Source organism: Hevea brasiliensis, chromosome 18 (genome assembly GCF_030052815.1).
Source record: "Hevea brasiliensis isolate MT/VB/25A 57/8 chromosome 18, ASM3005281v1, whole genome shotgun sequence".
NCBI classification, from domain to species: Eukaryota; Viridiplantae; Streptophyta; class Magnoliopsida; order Malpighiales; family Euphorbiaceae; genus Hevea; species Hevea brasiliensis.
Genome location: NC_079510.1, coordinates 49,722,220 through 49,737,338, shown reverse-complemented (window position 1 = coordinate 49,737,338; position 15,119 = coordinate 49,722,220). Strand labels below are relative to the sequence as shown.

The 15,119-nt window shown below is 29.4% G+C and overlaps 1 protein-coding gene across 4 annotated transcripts; it reads left to right on the top strand.

The window, feature by feature from the left end:
* Positions 1 to 3,512: 3,512 nt before the first annotated feature.
* On the top strand, positions 3,513 to 11,289 carry LOC110635101 (RNA polymerase II C-terminal domain phosphatase-like 1). 4 transcript variants are annotated; one of them, XM_021784313.2, is made up of 14 exons: positions 3,513 to 4,377; positions 5,182 to 5,658; positions 5,864 to 6,074; positions 6,225 to 6,382; positions 6,512 to 6,582; positions 6,760 to 6,865; positions 7,019 to 7,102; positions 7,357 to 7,884; positions 8,004 to 8,073; positions 8,582 to 8,631; positions 8,778 to 8,831; positions 9,302 to 9,398; positions 9,748 to 10,027; positions 10,547 to 11,289. In XM_021784313.2, the coding sequence occupies exons 1-14, from the start codon at positions 4,075 to 4,077 to the stop codon at positions 10,653 to 10,655; spliced, it is 2,598 nt and encodes an 865-aa protein (XP_021640005.2). In that variant the 5' UTR covers positions 3,513 to 4,074; the 3' UTR covers positions 10,656 to 11,289. The 4 variants fall into 4 exon arrangements, with proteins under 4 accessions (XP_021640005.2, XP_021640006.2, XP_021640003.2 ...); XM_021784314.2 differs by having other exon boundaries at positions 3,514 to 4,377; positions 8,010 to 8,073; XM_021784311.2 differs by having other exon boundaries at positions 3,516 to 4,377; positions 8,501 to 8,631.
* The last annotated feature ends 3,830 nt before the right edge of the window (positions 11,290 to 15,119 follow it).

Genomic DNA, 15,119 nt, shown 5'->3' with positions numbered 1-15,119 from the left:
AACTCATTTAGCCTATTTATGCTTCATTTCTTTTATTTCCCTCCAACCTTATCTAATATTTATTATTTTAATTTATGATTTTTCTTTATAATTTAATTATGATTCTAATATTCTAGGTGTCTGAACTAATATTAGTCACCGGAACAATAAAATATACGAAACTTCTTAATATGAGGATATTACACGTTCAAAGTATAATTAATTTGTTATGAAAAATAAAAATATTTCACATAAACTTACAACTTATTTTATGAGATTTTTATAAAATGATTATTTTTTCCATCAAAATAGTTAATCATGAAACTTTTATTAATTCAATAAAAAAACAAAGCTTCTTCATGTAAAAAAATACATATAATATTTTTAAAAAATCTAATAAATAATATTTAATAAACCTAACTTGTTCCTATAATTTTTTAATAAAATTCATGATACATAATTCATCTCTTAATTTTTTAAAAAAGAATATTATATGTATTTTTTTATTTAAGAAAATTTTATTTTTTATTAAGTTAATAATTTTTTTTAATTAATTAATTTATTGAAAAAAATATTTTACAAAAATTTAATAAAATAAATAATAAATTTATATAAAATTATCTTATTTTTTATAATAAAATAATTAAGCTAGATAACCATAAAATTTCCCAATAGGCGGGAAGTTGCGTAAAAAGAAATTTTGTGGATAAATTGAAGAATACAGATAAAAGGATAATTAGGAAATTTTGCAAGGGGTTGTAATCGGTTGTATGTTAGTGTAGCATACGTTGAGGTATTGAGATAGTCTAATTTTTCTGAAAAAAAAAAAGAAAAAAAAGAAAAAAAGAGATAGTCTAATTTTATTATTAATTTGCTCTGTTTTCTATGTAATGGGCAAGATTTTTTTTTTTATTTTTTATTTTAATGAAATGTAAGTGGTTTGATTTACTCCATTTTGTAAATAATCTTGGATTAAAATACTGTAGTTTGATTAACTGTGGAAAAGATAATTGGGTTGGAGAAATACATATATTTTAACATAATTATTCATAATAATTAAGTATATGTTATACTTTAAATTTAAATATAATATTTATAATTATTCAAAAATACATATATTAATTATTTAAATATAAAATTTTAAAGTGAGAAATTAATTTATTTAATTTTAAAAATATAAAAATTAAATTATTAATTTTATCAAAATGTAAAGAACTTAATTATTTCAAATGAAAAATGGGCTGGTAGATTAATAGGGCAGAAGCCATTTTGTTAGCAGAATAAAAGTGTGGGATTAATTTATTTAATATTAAAAATATGAAAACTAAATTATTAATTACGTTAGCTTTCAATAACTTTCCTAATTTTTAATTAATTCCATTAATATTAGAAAAAAAAAATAAAAACATGAATGGTAGAAAAAAACAACACTAAGATTATGGGTCCAAATGTTATTAGCAACTGATAAAAAATTTTAATTCTTTATTTTTTTTGTTAAATTTTTTAATTTTATTAATTTTATTTTAAACTTTTCATATCATTTTTTTATTTTAATAATAAATTTAATTATAATAATTAAATTTATCAATTAACAAAAATGATTTAAATATTTTTCACTTCATACCAATTTTAGTTAATCTTTTTATTTTTATTAATTTATTTAATATGTTTATTAATTTTAGTAAAGTTCATACTAATAAGTAAATATTTAATAATTAAACAATACATTTAATATTATTAGCTTAATTTTTAAAAATTCTCACTCTAATGATACTATTAATTCATATATTTTTTTCACTGTTTTGTCTTGAAATTAAATTTAATTGATTATTAAAAGTTAATATATTGCGATAATATCATATACGAAAAATAATAAAAAATTACATATAAAAAGTAAATTACAAACGCATATTAAAAAAAATTCTAGTAATATATAAAAGTGAAAAGAGGATAACATTTTGATAGATAAAAATACCCTTCATGCTTTAAATTATTTATATTAATTTTTTATTATTTAAATTATTTTTAAAATTTATATAAATTTAAAATTTTTTATGTTAAAATTCATATAAATTTAAAATTCTTAATTCTATTTATATTTAACTTTAATTAAAAATAAAATTTAATGAAAAGTAATTAATTAAAATAAAAAATTAATAAATTAAAATAAAAAATTAATAAACTAAAAAAACGTATTATCAATGCTTACAATAAGAGAGAAAAATAAAATTCTTAAAATACTATAATTCTATTTTAATTTGAAAACAAAAATTTATGTATATTGTCTTTAAATTTTTACAATCGTATTATAATATTACTAGAAATCTAACACCTTTTAATAAGTTAGAGAATTTAAAATTTTATAATATAATAAATTATGTGTTTATTTTTTTATAATAAATTATAAGAAATAAAATTATGTAACCATAGAATTCACCCTTTCAAAAATAAGTAAATACATTCTGCATGTCATGCCATTGATTTCTCAATAATATATAATAATTATTATAAAGTCAATCTATTAGATTAATATATATTTAATGTTTTCTTTAATTGCAATTAAAACTTTCTTTTTCCTTAAAATGTATCATTTATGATAAATTTAAACAGCTAAGAATCCTAATAAGATATGATTTCTCACAATATTAGAAATTCTATTGAAACCAAATCCCAAGCTTCTCCTCCTTTATATACCCATGCAACAATAGGCCAAAACCCTCATAGCTAAAAGTCCCAAAATATGAGATTGATCCTAAAGAGTTTGATTTTTCTAATGGTATTGATATGACAAAGGTAACTTACTATTCTCTCTCCAAATTATATTAATGCTTATTTATTGGCTTATGAATTTGTTTTTTAGAGATGGCCAAAGCGTTGTCGTTTACATTTTTCACTGTCATTTTAAAAGTTTCAAAGTTAATAATAAATAAAATGAGACTCCATTTGTTTCGTAAAAAATAATTCGTATATAAAAAAATAAATTTTTTATAGAAATTTATTTTTAAAAAATATCATCTATGAAAATATTTTTCATTATTTTGTTATAATGTTAAATTAATAGTATATATTTATCTAATATATATATATATATATATATATGAGTATTTTAATACTTTAATAAAAATATCAAAACATGAAGTCATTTTCTTATAAATTAATTAGTTTCCCTTTAACAAATAAAATGTAGTTAATAGAATTAATAAAAAAAATTTAAACAGTATATATTAATTTTATTAATAAAATTAAACTTTAAAGTAGTTATTTGTTTTATATTTACTGTTGAATTTTTTTAATAAATTATTTTATATATTAAAATTAAATTTTTTTAATGATTTTAAAAATAAATAATTTGAAAATATCATAAAAATATTATTTTAATAAATTTGAGTCATTAGCTGATCACATCACATACGTAAATAATAAAAAAAAAGGGTAATTCTCTTCTCAATGAGACGTCAGAGTAGAGAGTTCCGTAGGTCACAGATTACACGGTCATGGTTAAAAAGAGAGAGCTACAAAATCTGGAATAAAATTGATGAGTTTCTAATTATTATTATTTTTCAACTTTAGAAAATTTTAGTATTCTCAACCATTACGCACAGCGCAGAACTACTATTTTTGACCTTTCGCAGTCTGGATCTAGGGTTTCCTCTTTTTTGAGACTCGTTCTCTGTCATCATCAGAAAATATATACCCCAAAAAAAAAAAAAAACCCCTAGCACCACCTTGACTAGTGGTAAATCTATCGATAGATCATTCGATCGAAGCATAGCACTCAAAAGCTTGATCTTTGTCGAAGCAAATATTGTGTTTAGGGTTTGGATTTTGGATCATCTCAATTACAGATCTATCGTCTTAAAATCTGAGCAAACAAGATTCCTAATTTTGATTTTGGTTATTTGTCTCTCGACCTTGTTTTTTTTTAAATTTCAAGAAAATCGGATCATATCTAAATCTTGATGATGATGATGATGATGATGATGATGATGATGGATTTTGATGGAAACTCTTGTGATATTCAAAAGGTGAAACTTTGAAGCTAAATACCGGAGATTTTGTTTTGATGAGAAAGGGGTTTTGATTGTTTTGGTAAAGATGTATAAATCAGCGGTGTATAGAGGCGAGGAGTTACTGGGAGAAGTTGAAATATATCCCCAACAACGGCAACACCAACATGAACCAGAAGAAGAAGAGAACAACAAGAGAGTCATAGATGAGATATTGACGGGGAAGGAAATCAGAATAAGCCACTTCTCGCAACCGAGTGAGAGGTGTCCTCCACTGGCAGTGCTACATACCATTACATGTGGGATATGCTTCAAAATGGAGTCCAAGAATTCAGTCTCTCTTGACACGCCGCTTCATCTTTTGCACTCCTCCTGTATCCAGGAAAACAAGGTATCGCATTAAAGTACAAAAAGCTAATTTTAAGAAACAACCTTAACCTAATGAAAAAGGAAATGAAAAAAAAAACCAGACTGCTAAACCCAGAAATTTCCAAACTTTACCCGGTTCAGTTTGTTGCACAGGGGACTCTGCACTAATGAAACAAATGCCCGTTTGAATATTTTTGGATGATTTTCAGTGAACCCTAATTTTCTAATAACTTCATGAACTTAAATAATTCGTCCGAGACATTGAGCTTTTTTTCCTCCTTGATATATATAATTTTGGTGAAGCAATTTTACGCTAAATTCATGAGAACTGCCTGAAATTTATAATTGTCATGAGTTGATTTCCTGGAACTCTAATGCAAGTTCCCAGGATTAGTCTTACTGATTTGCAGCCATTTGAAGAAGAAGAATCGCCTTCTCTGGCAAAATTAGTTTTGTTTTTTTTGGCTGAAAAATGCTGAAAGAATACAGGCCGGAAACTTAAAAAGTTTTGACAATATTATTGTCTAAATGTGGGTTAATGTTAAGGGAATTTGATCATAATGATACTTGGAGTTTGATCTGCTGGTTCATGTCTCATTTTGTTGAGGATATATGATGTTAATTGTATAATGGGAACTAAATGGGTATGTTTGGGTAGTTGATACGCTTCTTTTTTGTCAAATGATTCCTCTTATTTTTCATAATGCTTATTCTTCTTATCTTATTATTTTTATGTATTATGCAAATCAACAGATTTAATATCTCCCTGTTCTGTAGATTTCATTTTCTTTAATATTAATTGTTATTAGCATTATGGTGTCTCCAGACTGCAGTAGTGCAACTGGGATGGGGGGAGCTCCATTTGGTGGCAATGTATTCTGGAAATGATGAAAGACAGTATCCATGCTTCTGGGGATTCAATGTTTCAGCAGGGCTTTACAATGCTTGTCTTGTCATGCTGAATCTCAGATGTCTTGGCATTGTATTTGATCTTGATGAGACTCTCATTGTAGCAAACACAATGCGATCTTTTGAAGATAGAATTGAAGCACTGCAGCGGAAAATAAGCACTGAGGTAGATCCACAGCGTATTTCTGGTATGCTGTCAGAGGTAAAGCGTTATCAGGATGACAAGAGCATTTTGAAGCAATATGTGGAAAATGATCAGGTTGTTGAAAACGGAAGGGTGATTAATACTCAGTTTGAGGTTGTTCCTGCTCTGTCTGACAACCACCAACCTATAGTGCGTCCGTTGATACGATTACAAGAGAGGAATATTATTTTGACGCGCATCAATCCACAGGTATGTGCTTCTTGAATTGAGAGTAAGATTGGCTTCAAATTACGATTTTAGAGTGTATGTAACTTTGTATCTTTGAATCACACCACATAAGATGCCAAGTTTCTATTTTTAAGCATTTAGTTTGAGCTTGTGTTTTTGTTCTTGGTTTGTACTGTGCGAATAGCTACTTATGGACCAAATATCAAGTAAATTTTCTATTGTGTAGATTCGTGATACAAGTGTCCTTGTGAGGTTGAGACCTGCATGGGAAGAACTGAGGAGTTACTTGACTGCTAAAGGGCGCAAACGTTTTGAGGTTTATGTATGCACAATGGCTGAAAGAGATTATGCTTTAGAAATGTGGAGGCTTCTTGATCCAGAGTCAAACTTGATAAACTCAAAAGAATTATTGGATCGGATAGTTTGTGTCAAGTCTGGTAAGTGTTGTGGTCCAAACAGTCAATGGCTTTCAATTCTTTCAGCTGGTTATTGAGTTGAGCTATTAATGTCTGTAAGTTGTGATGTGACCTACTTGTTGATGGCTGCATTTTCTGTTAATGCTGAGGGCCTTGTTTATTTATTTATAGGTTCAAGGAAGTCATTGTTCAATGTTTTTCAAGATGGAATTTGCCATCCTAAGATGGCATTGGTGATTGATGATCGCTTAAAAGTGTGGGATGAGAAAGATCAACCTCGGGTGCATGTTGTTCCTGCATTTGCTCCATACTATGCTCCACAAGCTGAAGTATAAATCATGTGCATTTTACACTGTAGTTGGAATCTGCAATATTGCAATATACCAATGTACTTAAGCACTCCAAGTATTTCTTGATGCTATAACAGCATGCACTCATCTTAATTTTTTATGTTGCAGGCAAATAATGCTGTTCCAGTGTTGTGTGTTGCAAGAAATGTTGCCTGCAATGTCAGAGGTGGTTTCTTCAAGTAAGAATGTGAAGCCCTAAGATACTCTTTTTCCCATGTAGACACTGGAGCATGGATACTCCTTTGTACTCTCACCATTGAACCTTAAGTTTCTGAGCTATTATTTTCTTGTCTTGTTTGTTAACGTATATGAATTCTATAGGCATGACGTGACATGATATTTGAATATGATAACAGAGAATTTGATGAGGGTCTTATACAAAGGATAACTGAGATTTCATATGAAGATGATATGAGTGACATCCCTTCTCCCCCTGATGTGAGCAACTATTTAGTTTCAGAGGTTAGTTGTGTCTTTGATCTTCTGGGTGTTGGGAGCTGTGTTGACACAGCTTCTTTGCCTTCACAATATGCTTGGATTAAATTATTATATCTTCTTACCTCTCAGTAGACTTGTACTCTCCTATTTGTTTACGGTTAAAATTGTGTCATATAGGATGATACTGCTAACTCAAATGGACACAAAGATCCACTTTTGTTTGATGGCATGGTGGATGCTGAGGTTGAAAAACGACTAAAGGTAGTAAAGATTCTTACTCCCCAAATTAATATGTTTATTGGATGTGCATTTATTAGGAAATTTGTAATTTCAGTAAAATATTACCTGCTCTATTCATACTTCCTAGTGTACTAGAAAGGCTGCCTGCCCCATAGAGCATTGATGTTGAGATATGGAAGTATTCTTTTTTACACTCCTGGATTTTATGGTGGTTAAATATAATTGCATATATATACATTCAAGTTAAAATTGCTTTCATTTTGTTCTGTTATCAGGAAGCACTTGCAGTTTCTTCAATTTTCCCTTCAACAGCTGCCAATGTAGAACCAAGGCTTGTTCCTCCTCTTGAGTACACAGTGGCGCCTTCTTCAAGCTCAACTCCAGTGCCAACATCGCAGCCATCAGCAATACCATTTCCAAGCATGCAGTTTCCTCAGGCAACTTCATTAGTTAAACCTTTGGCTCAGGTTGGTCCCTCAGAACCAAGCTTGCAAAGTTCTCCAGCTAGAGAAGAGGGTGAGGTGCCGGAATCAGAATTAGATCCTGATACAAGGAGGCGGCTTCTCATATTGCAACATGGACAAGATAGCAGAGATCATGTTCCAAGTGAATCGCAATTTCCTGTGAGACCTTCAAAGCAAGTTTCAGTTCCACGAGTGCAATCTCGAGGAAGCTGGGTTCCAGTGGAGGAAGAAATGAGCCCTAGGCAACTGAACCGAGCAGTACCTAGAGAATTTGCTCTGGATTCAGAACCAATGCACATTGAAAAGCACCAACCTCATCATCCATTCTTTTTCCCCAAGGTCGAGAATTCTATGCCATCTGATAGAATGCTTCATGACAATCAAAGATTGCCATGGTCTGACTCTTTAACTTTATGGTGAAAGGCTAAAGTTGCCAGTCCTTGATGATGTTTATTTAGTTGCAGGCACATTATAGAGATGATCGGTTGAGGATAAACCATACAGTATCCAATTATCATTCTTTCTCAGGTAAGGAGACATTGCATGTATTGTCAAAACTCATTATGCCCATCTGCAAGAACTGTCAAGATTGAGCTCTGCCACTTTATTTCTACCTCATATGTTCAGGATGCACTGCATAACCAATTTAAACACTGATATTTTTTTGACATAGTCATTTATAAATTGAGACTAATGTGAGAATCATAAATTACTACTTCTCAGTCATCATGAAGATCTTCTGAATTTTAATTCCAATCTGAATGCAAGTCTTTTGGTTTCTGATTTTCTTGGCTGATATTCATCTTTATTAGCTGTCAAAAGTTTTATGTAAATTGTGGAGCATTTATGCTTGTGCTTTTTCTTGGTTTGCGTTATCTCTGTGTTTATGTTATGAAATTTATTTTGTTTTATCACTTGATTAGCGTTAGATTTTTTTTTTTTTTTTGGGTTAAAGGTGAGGAAATACCATTGAGTCAATCATCTTCCAGCAACAGGGATCTTGATTTTGAATCTGAACGAGCTGTCCCAAATGCAGAAACTCCAGTTGGAGTGTTACAGGAAATTGCAATGAAGTGCAGTGCCAAGGTAATCAGTAAAAGTTACATTTTGAGGCAAAAGAATAATAATTAAAAAAAATAGTAGTTAGGGCTGATAATTAATGCATGTTATACCCTTACATTCCACATAATTCTATGTATATACCTGTATATAACTTAGAACTTGACTTACAGGTGGAATTCAGGCCTTCATTGGTTGATAGCAGAGATTTGCAGTTCTCCATTGAGGTTTTTTTAGCTCTTTCCTCAAAAACTTTTAAGCTCATTGTTAATTTCCATATTCTTGAAATTTCTACTTGTTCCATCAAAATAAATGATGGTTCCCCCTCTAGACAGCAATAAATTTCTGGATAGGCCTTTTTTATTTGACATGAATTGATGTAATTCTGCAATTATTGTAATGTTAAGCCACTCTTTGCTATAGGACAACCAAGAGAAAATGCATAGCAAATCACTTACTGATCAAAATAAAAGGAAACATTGAACCTAAACTAGGATGGCATTTTTTTATCTACTGACATTAACTTACCAAGCTTGGCCAAAGAAAAACTCTTTTCTAATGTACTGTGGGAACACATGTTTGCATACATAGTGCCATCTTAAAGTGGAAATTAATTGTTCCTATAAGTAAAAAATGACTAATTTTGCCTGAATGGAAGAAGAGATACAACTGCTTATCTCATTCATTACTTTTGAAGGCTTGGTTTGCGGGAGAGAAAGTTGGTGAAGGGATTGGTAGAACGAGAAGGGAAGCCCGAAGTCTTGCGGCTGAGGGTTCTATTAAGAACTTGGCAAGTAAGTTTCCTCATTATGATTGTGCTGTCACTGGGCATATAATTTCAGTGTATAATCTAGTTATTCCTGTTTGTTAGCATACTTTATTATTGTCAAGAATGTATGTTGTGCTTATCCAGTGTAAAAGGCAACCTGCTCAACTAACCTCGGGCCTGAAAGTCATTCTTGGCACTATTTGATGATTGCTTTTCTCTTTCTCAATTATGCAACTTAGTATATTTCTTGTAATTGTAAATTGCTTCATCTAGGCTGTCCTATAAACATGATGTTCTAGTCTCAGTCAGTATGGAAATTTCTCCTCTCCTAGCATTTCTTTGTGATCGTGACAGTTTTGAAAATGTTTTCCCAGACATGTATATGTTGCGAGCGAAGCCAGATAATGGGACTGTTCATGGGGACTCAAGTAGATATTCTAGTGCAAATGACAATGGTTATTTAGGCAATGTGAATTCTTTTGGGAGTCAGCCATTGCCCAAAGATGAGCCTGTCTCATCTCCTCCTGCCTCAGAGCCATCTAGGCTTCTGGATCCAAGACTGGAAGGCTCTAAGAAATCAATTGGTGCAGTTACTGCCTTCAAAGAATTTGTAAGTTTCAAGGAACTTACACCAAAACGTCAGGGTTCCCCAAGGTTTGTGATTTCACATATGCTTATGTTGAATAATTAGTTCTTTCCCTGCTTTCTATGTTAATTTTTGAGCCTTGAGAATAAGCTATGGCCTGCCTGACACAAAAAGGAAATTAATGTCATGATAGATGGAAATGGAATGATGATTGGTCCAATTGAACTCTTACTTTCTCGTCAATTTTTTGAAAACACACTGTACAACGGGTCTTCATCCATTACTAATTTAATCCTTATGGGGCACAGTAAATTATTTTGCCATAGTAACCTGTTGATAGCTCTGCCAAGCATATTTTAAAAGAGGATAAAACATGATTCCAATTTCCAAAATCTTATACAGTAGTAGGGTTTCAGCTTTGTTCTGATAAGTTCCATGCTTTAGTTGGCTTTCCATTTTATAATTGGACAACAAGTAGACTGGTCATATTTATGATTTTACTTGTCCACCTTCCTCTCTCTTCCCCTTTTTTTTATTTTGTTTATATGTTTATTATTTCTTATTTTGTATTTTTGGTAATGTGTAAGGCCAATTCAAGGGATCTCAAATAAACGTTTAAAATCGGATTTTCCAAGAGCTCTGCAGCGGATGCCTTCATCTGCTAGATATCCTAAGAATGCTTCTCCTGTTCCTTGAAGACCAGACAGCATTTTCTTTTCCAGTTTGATGTGAAGGACTGGCGCGCTGTTTAGCTCCTGAACCAACAATTGACTCTTAGACATTGGGACTTTTTGATCCATGTGAAACAAAACCTTGTGGAGCTCCAACCTGACTGATCTTATTGCAAATTTTGCCGACTGCCGTTCTATGATGTTAACGAGTCTGGATTTCAAGCCACTTTTATCTCTCCTCTTTGAACGGAGTGTTCAAATTCCTCTGATACAACGACTCTATCCAATTCTCAGAAAACCTAGAAGCTTGACAGGCAAAGAAAGCTGATGCTATGTATCCCCAATTTTTTGGTACGGTCGATGCTGCTAGTGCCTTGGGAGAGCCTACGTGGCTCGGATTGTTTATATTGTTCATATGTTTAAGCAGAAACAGTAATTGTATGGATCAAGAGCAGCTTCTGGCTGGTGCTCATCGGTCACTTGCATATACTGACAATTGAGAATGTCACTTGCATATACTGACAATTGAGAATGTAAGCTAATCAACCAGTTTCTTTTGAGATTGTCTACATGACAAGGTGAAGCTGCATACCTACTTAGAAATAGCAAATGTAATACAGTTTTTCATTTGTTAAATGGTAGAAAAATTTTCTTCTCAATTGTGGATTGCTCAGCAAATTCACGAAAGAAGAATCCCCTCTTCTATTTCTACTAGGGGTATCCGGTTCCGGTTCGCTTTCGGGATCTATCTAGGATTTCAAACTGAAATGAAATTTTGATATAATTTCAGTTCAGTCCTTCGTTATTTTAGTTCTGATTTGGCTTGTTTTTTTAGTTTTTGAAACAATTTTATATAATTATTTTCTTAAAAGAATACATAATACATTATATAATTTATTTTTTAACTTTTTTTAAATATATAATCCTTAATTATAAATTACATACATTGTTAGAATTAAATATATTATATTATATAATAGTATAAGTATATTATATAATATATATTTTAACTATTTATTAATTATATAGTATCTAATTATAAGATATTAATATAATTATAATATAATAATACATTTATAATTAAGAATTATAAGGTAATTTAATATAATTAAAATTATTAAAAAAATATAAATAAATAAAATATAATATTAAATTATATTTAGTTCATATATATATATATTTAAAATATATAATATATTTAAAAAAATATAAAAAAATATATGTATAAATTTAGATTTTAGTTTGATTGGCTTAATATAATTTTAATTTGATTTTGATATAATTTTGATTTAATTTTTAATAAAAAATTAGAATTAAATTAAAATATTAAAATAATTTTAATTCGATATAATTTTTTAATTTAATTTAGCACCTAAGTACAGTGTACACAGCCATAATTATTACAAGGATCCTGCTTAGTCGTACCTCGTACTCCGTGGAGGAAAAGGTTGAAATGGAATGGTAAAAATACGTATCCTTAGAAAGCTATGTGGAAGACCACACTACATTGCTATCAAAATTCTTAACTATGACTTTGTTTTGCATTAACAACTAATTTTTAAGAAAATAATTTATTTTTTATTACTTGGTGGTGATACTTTTAAATCAACTTCAAGTCTTGAAAAATTATTTGTGGCTGTTGAAACACATTGCAAATTTTTAATTTCATTCACATAATTTTTTTAACTCATTATTAAATAAATAAATAATCATGAATACTTGTGTAGGTTTGATAAAAAAAAAATGAAATAAAGTAAAATGGTTTCATCAAAGAAGAAGAAAAATGAGGGCAATTAAACAAAATTTCAAAAGCTACGTCGTTTATTGCGAGCAGCACAGCAGCAGAAGAAACAAGCTTCTTCCAAGGTAAAAGTAAAATCCGATCCTTTCAACTTTTTCCCTTTCCTTTCTGCTTTGTCGCGTCAGCGTCACCGGTTAGCGTAAAAAAAGGCCAAAAGAAAAGCATTAAAGCAACTCTTCCCTTCCAAGTTTGAATCTTCCTCCAAAGTACTCACAGAGAAAAGAGCATCTCCATTTCTGCAGTGCAGAGCTTCACATCTCTAAAGGGAGAAGCTCTCATTCGGGTCATTTCTGTTGATCCTGTGTCCTATGACTTTCTGCCTCCAGTAAGATTGATACTCCCTGTTCTAGAACAGGATTTGGATCCTTTGTTCTATAGTTATATCTGAATTTCAGAGACAATCTTTTCGTTTTCTTTTTTTTTTTTTTCCCTAATAGTTAGATAGTTTAGTTTAGGATTGGGATCTCCATCATGAGGTCTTGACCTCGAATCCATTGGGTAGAGAGTTTCTTGAACAGTATATACATGCTTTCTATGGGAGAAGGAAGCTTAACATTGAGACCAACAAAAAACTAACAACAGGGAAAGGGAGAAGGTAGATTTTTGATAGAGATTCGTTTTGCAACACGGTCTGCAGTGAAGGAGCCTGTTGCATCTGCCGAAGATGCCACTTCAAATGGTTCTCCTCTTCCTCCCAAAGAAGAGGTTCCTCCTGCTGGTGACCAGCCTGCCATTGAACCCGAATCAGCACAAACCTGCCTAATTGCTGGCATTACCTTCTTTTTACTAGCCCTTTTCAATTTTATATTTTGTATGATCTTTATCAACATTTTGCCCTTTATGCCTTGCCTCTGTCAAGCTATTGTCTTTTGTCTGCTTGCAGGGTTGACGGTGGGTTTTATTCTTTGCATGTTGCACAAACTGGAATTTTATTTTCTATTCCAGCTGATATATTATGTCTTGAATTTATAATAAACCTCTTAGTTTTTCATTGTCTATCTCCCGCCGGAATTTGATTAGCAAATTAGGCCAGGCCACCCTAGCTGGTTCTTCGACACCACTTCAATCAAGCCGGCTACCGTCCGACGAAACAAGAAACTAGCACGAAACACTTAAGTTTCTTTGTCAAGTTGGTTCCAAATGCATATGCTTTCTTTCTCTCTTCTTCTTTTTAACACTCAAAATCTCCACAGAAGTGACTATCAATAATTGGCTATGCCTCAACTGCTGCTCTTACGTATCTTATGGCATCGAGTATTTTTTTTTTCTCAGTTTTCTGCTCTTTTCATAATACTTATTTTTTTCTCACACGCTGCAAGTTATTATACTCATTATAAAAATTCATAATTTAATTTTTTATATAATTTTTTTATATATACTATATAATATTATGATAATATTATAAATAATATATTTAATTATTTAGATTAAAATATTAATTTTAATGTCATTTTAATTAATTACATAAATAAAAAATTTATCAATTTAAGAACTATTATTTTTTTATTTGGTCATATTTTAATGAAATTTATGTGTTATATTATTAATATATAATAATAAATTAATTATCAACTTAAATTTAATATAATAAAAAATATAACAATAAATTTTAAAAATATAAATAGATAAAAATATTTAAAAATTAAAATAAATTAATAATAAATGTAAATTAACTCATTGATTCTATTATTTTAATTTTTTTTAAGTTTGATTTGCATATATTTTACTATAATTTTTCATAATTTAAAATAATATTAAATTTTATAATGAAATTGTATATTTAAATTAATATGAAAGAAAATTATTTATAAAATTATCAAATAGAATAGTTTTTAAACTAAATTTTTGTTAGTTGAGTGCATTGTGATTATGAAATTTTTATTTTTCATTATATTATTGATATCTTAAAATTTTATATTGTCATATTATATAATATAAATAATTTTAAAACCTATTAAATTTTTAATTTTGAATTAAAAATTATAACTGAATTTTTGTAAAATAATTTTTAAAAATTAAAATTTATAAAAATAAATTTATATTATTAATATTTATAAGAATGTTTATAAAAAGGTGGTTATTTATACTTTATATATATATATATATATATATATATTGTAGTACATATAGTTTATTATTAAAAATGCATCATATGTATTATGTGTTTAAAATTTAATTATATTAATAATATATTATATTTTTTAAAAAATCATAAAACCATTTTTATAAAATTGATTTTGGCTTTTGTTATTTCTTGGTTGGGTTTAATATGCTTTTCGATTTAGTTATTAATAAAAAATTAGAAGTATATCAACACGATATAATAAATTTAATTCAATACAGGGAGGTTATTATAATATCTTTTTTATTTCAATTTTTATCAATTTTCTTTTTTTATTCAAAAGAATAAGAATAATAAATACTACTATTTTTAATGCTAAAAAGAATAAAAATAGAAAAAAGTTAATAAATAATGATATAAATATAAATCTAATTAATTAAGATATTATTAATATTATCACGACCCAATCTATGGGCTGGACTGGCACTCGAATATGGGCCAGCCTAAAGGCTCCGAGGCTGGTAGTAAGCCTAACAATTCATATCTTAAGGCTCATATTGAAGCCTAATTTCAAGAAATCAACTGGGCAGAATCCAGCCATAACATGAACAATCCAATGGGGAGTT